This window comes from Pygoscelis adeliae, unplaced genomic scaffold, assembly GCF_000699105.1.
Source record: "Pygoscelis adeliae isolate BGI_AS28 unplaced genomic scaffold, ASM69910v1 Scaffold16, whole genome shotgun sequence".
In the NCBI taxonomy this organism is placed as follows: domain Eukaryota; kingdom Metazoa; phylum Chordata; class Aves; order Sphenisciformes; family Spheniscidae; genus Pygoscelis; species Pygoscelis adeliae.
This window is the reverse complement of record NW_008825162.1, coordinates 4,942,973-4,950,091: the sequence shown is the minus strand read 5'-3', so window position 1 is coordinate 4,950,091 and position 7,119 is coordinate 4,942,973. Positions and strand designations below refer to the sequence as shown.

Sequence of the window (7,119 nt, the reverse complement as noted above, 5' to 3'; positions counted from 1 at the left end):
GTTCCTTAGCCGCTATAAGCAAGGGGCCCTTAAAACCTCCAGCGTCCTTCTTGTGAGAGCTTATAGGTTTAAATGTGTTGATGCGTGCTGAAGGTAAATCGTGATGGTGAGGTAGTGAGTTGTTTTGTCTTTTGAAGCGGGGAACTGTTAAGAAGGCTTTGGTATCGAATTAATAATACTTTCTGCTGCCGAGGTGGGTTAGTTTAAGTGTTAAGCTCGCGGTGGGACTGCAGCGCTTGGCTGTTGTACTGGATATCGACCTTCTCTTGCTTTCATGCAACTTGTCAAAATTCCTTCTTAGGTGATTGATGTTCTTCATCCTGGGAAGGCCACGGTCCCCAAAACAGAAATCAGGGAAAAGCTGGCAAAAATGTACAAGACGACGCCCGATGTGATTTTCGTCTTTGGCTTCAGAACTCACTTTGGTGGTGGCAAGACAACAGGTTTTGGCATGATCTACGATTCTCTGGACTATGCAAAGAAGAACGAACCAAAGCACAGGCTTGCCAGGGTGGGTTGTTTCCTGGTAACTTGAAGGCGGTTGGGATGGATGTGAAGTGTTTAGTGGTTCGTGATTTACTCGTATAAAAGCTAAAGTTTGGTGAAAGTACTGTTGGTTTAGTCAGAGCTCTATAAGAGGCCGTAAAATAGTATAGGCTAGCTTCTGCGTTTGCAAAATAGGGTAAGTTTTTTATTGTTTATTATAGGGGGATCACAAAGGCGAAAATGATGTTACCAGTGACGTTCAGCAGTAATAGATGACTGACCACTATTAAAGGTCTTCGAGAAGCATAAGAGATGAGACTGAGACGTATGCTACTGTAGCGCTTATATTCTGTGCTGAATCATTCATTAACTAGTGAACTTGTCTCACTACTGGGCTAATATTTCAAATTCAAACAGTACTTGCAAAGTCCAGAAATAGTAAAACTTAAATTCAGACATCACTATCAGTGAAACAAAGTTAAATGCAACTTTAACTGTTTTTTAATAGCATGGCTTGTATGAAAAGAAGAAGACTTCTAGGAAGCAGCGGAAGGAGCGTAAGAACAGGATGAAGAAAGTCAGGGGCACAGCCAAGGCAAATGTTGGTGCTGGCAAGAAGGTAGGATGAGAATATCTGTAAGCTGGAGTGAGCGTGTTGCCTTTGAAACGTTGATTAGAAATTCTTCAACAGAATAACATTGTTTTTCTTCCATTTTTTTCACCTGTTCTACTGGATACAGAAGGTAATCTGTGTGGTGTTGTATAGCTTCTTACCAGCTCAGTAGCTTAGTTTTGCTTCTCACTGCTGCAAGCTTAGCTGGTAGAATGTGAAATAATGCTTCTTAAATGATTGTTTCCTACATGTCACTTGAACCAAAGTTAAACTTTTGTAAGTCTAACAGTATGGCTCTAATCTTGTAACTCAGCCTTGCAATATGCAAATTAGACATTATTAACACTTGTTACTCAGACTACCTGAATACCTAATGCTTACTCCACCAAGTTGCTGTTATTTATGGTGTTATTTATGTGTGGTGGTATAGGCAGTAAGGACAGTGTGCAAATAGAAATAAGGCAGAATGCCTGCTTTATCCTGGTTTTAAGTGACTGATTCCCAAGACAGTAGGGTTTTTTTTTTTTACCCCTGGTGGGAGCTTCCTATGCTGTGGCTGGAACTTGATACCAGCTTGCCAGGTGTGCAGCTTGGAGGGAGACAGAGTTCCTCTGTCATTAAACAAAAAAACCCCACCAAAACTGAGGAATAGCCTGGGTGTGAAGACAGTCATCTTCCTTAGCAGCTTTTTTGCCCCTGAAAAACGCTGAGTAAGCTGTGTAGCGAAGTGGGTGTTTTCCAGGTGTTACAACAAGGGAAGACAGGGCGATGGGTTTTGACACTTAGCTCTGTAGCTGCTGGAGTGCTTTGACAACTTGGAACTTTAGTAATCTTCGCTTCTGCTTTTTTTTCCTACTTTCTTGGAATTCTCCATCAGAAATGAAGTATCTAGCAGGTACTGAAAACGAGCATGGGTGTGGTGACTGAATTATACATCACTGAAACACGTGCCCATCCTTTTAGTTGAAGCGCTGTACTGCCTTGCATGCGTGCATGTTTGTTTTAAGCTTGGTTCTGTCCTGTAAGGGTTCAGGTCACTACATGATGAACTTTATTCTGTGTGACTTAGAAATAAAATTTGGCTAATAGCGAACAAGACTTTTGAAACCAGTGAAACAACATTAAGGAATTCCAAATGAGAAGAAATCAAAGAAACTCAATGCTCTTGATTTGAGGCATTGGTTCTAAACACCCCGGGTTCTGATTCAAAGCAGTACAGTGCAATCGCGTGTGTAACCTGACCTTTGTGTGAAAGTAGCTGTGCATCTTTATGAAAACTAAGTCACATCACAGCTTTGTGCATTTGAGACGGTGGTTGGAAACGACGCAGTTGTCAGCATTAAACTGTATTTAACTGTTGCCCTGCAGTATTCCAAGTTAAGACACAAACCGCAGTGATTCCTCTGTGAAATTAGATTCTTCACTTACTGTATAAATGCAGTTCTTGTTACCATTGGATGGAAATAAACCAGTGTTGCTGCGAAGTACTAGATAAGATTTGGAGCCCTTTTCCTTTCTGCTTTAATGCTGTTCTAATAAGTCCTACAATTGTTTACAGTATAACAGCACAAATTATCATTTGGTATAGTAGTAACACTAACGTACGCCCTCTTGTGAATGTCAAGGGAGTCATTTAGTGTTGCACTGATACCAGTGGTACGGATGAACTTCCCTCCAAGAATTTTGCACTTGAAGGTAGCTTATTGACTTAATACAAAATGGTTAAATGACTGTCACTTGGATTACTAAAGCTGTCCAGTTCATAGAAATTCTCTTAAAGCTTATAAACACTTTAGAAATCAAGACCAGGATCATGTGCTGTGATAATTATATAGCAGATGTGACTTCTGTATCAAGTGCTTCTCAAACTAGCATGCAATCTCAATAGTAGGCGAACTGTGTTTTGGATGAGAGGTTTTTTAATGTCTTTCAAAACTATCTTTTAATTGATAAGTGTGCATGGGCTAGGCCTTATTTGTTCACCAGTTTTGTTAATCTTTGTGTCCTCGCATTAGACTTAAACTAAAGACAAAGTGATTCACGTGCTTTCTGGAAAACTTGGTTGAGACGAGTTCTGTGCTGCGTCGCAGAAAAAAGCTTGCGGAATACACTTGTGTCTTAAAGCTTTGTCTTGAAAAATGCATGTTCAAACATAATGGCGTGGCATGGTTCAACATCCTTTATCACAGCCATGTGGAGGAATTTTTAGCTGGAGTCCTGCAATATGTTTTGGAGTCCGCCTGCACAATCTGAAAACTGTTTATCTCAGAAATGTGTAGGCGCTTGGTTCTGAGACATCTTCAGGCAAGCCTGTATTGTTCTGTGAGTTATGTACCACGTAGTCACGAAAACTATTGAAATGGTGAAATAACACTTGAATAGTTTTTCTTGAACTTTTAAGTCAGACATCAACTGGGGTGATGTCTGACTGTTAAAAGTTTTCTTTGGTGCTTTCTTTCACTTCTCACTCCTTCAGAATTCCCATTCTGGTTTCCCTGCAGTTTCAAGAGAAGTATTTTAAAGTAGTTCGTGTTATTTAACGTATTCTTAGCTCTATAGTTAGCTGAGCTCACATAAGTTTGCAGCAAGTCTTGCATGAAAGTTTGCAACAAGTAGATGTGGATGCTCCTCACCTAGCGTTTACATTCTGAGCAAATGCAAAAGAAAAAACCCAAACCCCACCCTACCTTTTAATGTCACAACTGTAGTTGTTGACAGCCTTTGACATGTGAGCTTTCCAAACAAATGTTGTTTTTTAAAAAACTCGATCGAACAGAAGCGTGGATGGATAGGCACTTCAAACCGTTGGAGCCTGTAGGCGTAATTGAACATGCAGTTGCATTCTGAGTATTACTTAAGCTCTAAACAGCTATTGCTAGGTCCCTTTTGAGTTTGAGGGAATGCATGAAATCTAAGTCTTCAGCCTCTACAGTGGTCAAAACTTTGAGGTTTTCTATCACAGTTTGCTGTGGTAATTGGAAAAAGCATATTGTGAGTGTCAGTAAAAAGCCCCAAAGCTCCATCTTCTACAGTAGTATAACTTTGCTAAAACTATTATCTTATTAATGAATGCTTTTTCTTTTTCAGTAAATGACCATACTTCAGGTGGAAAATGGATAACAGGTATGACTTTGGAATGCTTTGTAAGGGTAGACATTCAGTAGCCTGTTGTCATTACGATGGCATAGGTTTAATTTATGCAAAGACCGTGGTACTGTGCTGATACAGAACCCAGTGCAAGAGTTAAGGCGACTGTTGTGCTTACTAGTGAGTTGCTAATCTATGTCGCTTCTACTTACGTGAAATCCCTGATTAGTATAAAGACCAAAATAATAAATCGGGCAGCTCAGATTTGCTGTTGCTAAAACTGTTGATTATTTAGTCTTATTGTAAACAAGGCTTGCATCTTCCTTTCATAATAGGTATGCTAAGGAGAGGCTAGCACACCTTGTTTTTTGTTGTCTTAAATAGATTAAAGTAGTATGATTTCTATTTTGAGGATGAATTTCTGTTGTTCTCTTACAGATACTTCAAGTAAATTACTTATAAACAGACCTGATACTCTTTTAGACAAGTCCTAGGCTATATTTTTATATCTTTGCTGCAGAAACATAAGTGAGTTGGACGTGCTGTGGGCAGTAACTGTTACAGACAAAACTCTGGTTTGATTACAAATGGTCCGACTCATTTTAAAGCAACTTACACAGTCTGTCTGGGAGCTGATGTAGTGAGTATAATGTCTTAAAACAGAAAGCTGGTAAAGCAATTGTAGCTTGTTGAGGTCTTCTACGGAAATGGTGTAATCTAGGCTGTCATTTATTCCCATGACAGTACTGTGAAATTTTGAACGTTACGTTCTTCTCAGAGAGGTAGTGTGGTTTACCTGCCTTGTTTGGGAACCAGTTTTTCAGGCTCTATAAAGGTGTGAGTATAAAAAATGTTTTAATCACGTGGCACCGATCTGTCTTTTCCTTTACAGATTACATTATTCTATGAAGAAGGGTAAAACGAATTATTCCGGAAAGGTACTCATCTGGCTTTAACAACAAATAAACTATGTAACAACAAATAAACTATGTCAATAAAATCCTGGTTTGTTCTTTAGTTTTGATTTGAAAGCTATCATTTTGTAAAGTCTGAGAAATTCAAGATTGGCGCGCTGTTTGCACTGAATTAAAATCTTTTCGTAATTGAACAACTCTTGTTTTGAGTATCAATTTGAAGAGAATCAGAGCTTTCTATGGATAGCAGCATAACCTAATTCCAAGCAGGCAGCGTTAAGTTTGTGGAGGTGAGCATGGTTTTGTCACCTGGTGTTCAAACTGGTTCGGAAAGTCCTTCTAAGATACGCTTGTTTGACTGCCTGTATTATATAGACCTGTAGAATACAGCTGAAGGGAGAACAAAACATGTAGACGAGATATTCAGAGCTGCCTAATTCCACAGTTTAGATTTTTGCTAATGAAGGAGTCGGGCTTGACTTGTCTTTTGTTTCCGAGTTGTCAGGACAGGCTCTGGGGTCTGTCTCTGGTCTGCAAACTGCGCAGTACACCCCCAATTTTTCATCTGGTGGTCTTAAAGGAGTCACTTAAGATTGGATTAGTGGCTGGATGAGGCATGCTCTATGCTAGAAGTGTGGGCATTCTGGTGCAGGTGTTTCGAGTAGCAAGCAAAATAGAAGTTTCATGCTTTAAATAGGACTGAAACAGACTGGGCAGCTCTAGCAGCTGTGCTGATGAAGGCTCTGACTTGATTCTTACCCAAGTCCGGTATTTTTGAATTGTCCTACCTCTGTACTGAGGCAGTATATTGTAACACAGGTAAGGCGTTTTTAGTGTTTGGGGGGGGGAAACCAACAACCCTGTAGTTAGAGCTGTTAAAGTGGCTGTAAGGGGATACTGTTGTCCTAGTAGCTTCCGTACAAGATCTGTTAAGTATAGATCAAGTACCTAATGCCTCTTCTGGTACCTTCAGGCTGAGTCTTGAACTAGTGGGGTTGCTATTGTCTGCATTCAGCAGCATCGCACTCTTAGCTGTACAGTAAATTTTCTGTACTTCGTGCCATAGTGTTCCTGCCTTTATTGAGGTTAGTAACTGGGATTAGTAGGCAGTTGCCCTGGTGAAAGGATAGGTACTCCAGTTTCTTCTAAACATAGGTGAACTAGTGATGTTAGACTAAGGGGATGGTGAAATGGAGTAATTGCTTCTAAAAGAAGAGTTTTGATTCTGAAGTCCTGAGGAAGTTAACAGGCTTTTTTACTTGGCAGACAGACCGTCGAACATAGGTACCTATTGGATGTTCTTCCCAAAGGTTGTAAGTGTGTAAAATTCTGAAGAACTGCTAGAGGAGTACTGAAAGTGGGATTTATGTTGCTACTTAGACACAGTATGCGCAGTGAACTATTAAGTCTGTAGATACGTCTTGAATAGGTGACAGGAAATTTCTGACAACCGAAAAGATTGTAAGGGATATGGAGCAAACGTTACGCACGTAAGGCTTAGAGCTAGAACATAAACCTGTTTTAAAGGTAATACTTGCAGTAAACCCTTTCCATATATAGTGTTCAAAATCAAAGGGAAGAAGAGTCATGCTATTAAATATAATTAACAATCACTAGGGGGTAGTGTGAACACAGCAATACAAATACTGTGGAAGTATTTGTAGCATACAAATGTATGCTACAAATTTGTAGCATAAAATACTTCTACTGTGGAAGAGTCCTATAGCATTTTTTTCATAAAATAGGCTGAAAGGAAGCTGACTTCTCCCTTGCCAAAGAGGTCAACTCCTTTGAAAAAGGTGCATTGAAAATAGTTGTGTTTAGTATCTGAGGCTTTAAGTGATATTTTTGTTTCGCCGGTTCTTTTTTGAATTGAATGGAAACCCTCTGTTTCAGTGAAGACCGCAGTTAATGTTTTGCAAATGTTTACTACTTGAAAGCTCTTAGAGTGCTGGCACAAATTCTAGTGGCTCTTTTCAGAAGCCACCTTACCTTAGTTTTCAGCAATCCACAAAGGAT

At 39.7% G+C, this 7,119-nt stretch overlaps 1 protein-coding gene across 1 annotated transcript; it reads left to right on the top strand.

The window, feature by feature from the left end:
- The first annotated feature begins 306 nt into the window (after positions 1-306).
- On the top strand, positions 307-5,159 carry RPS24 (ribosomal protein S24). The gene is made up of 5 exons (XM_009328721.1): positions 307-511; positions 995-1,105; positions 1,227-1,229; positions 4,187-4,222; positions 5,079-5,159. Exons 1-4 carry the CDS (start codon positions 371-373, stop codon positions 4,187-4,189), a joined length of 258 nt encoding a protein of 85 aa, XP_009326996.1. The 5' UTR covers positions 307-370; the 3' UTR covers positions 4,190-4,222; positions 5,079-5,159.
- Positions 5,160-7,119: the final 1,960 nt, after the last annotated feature.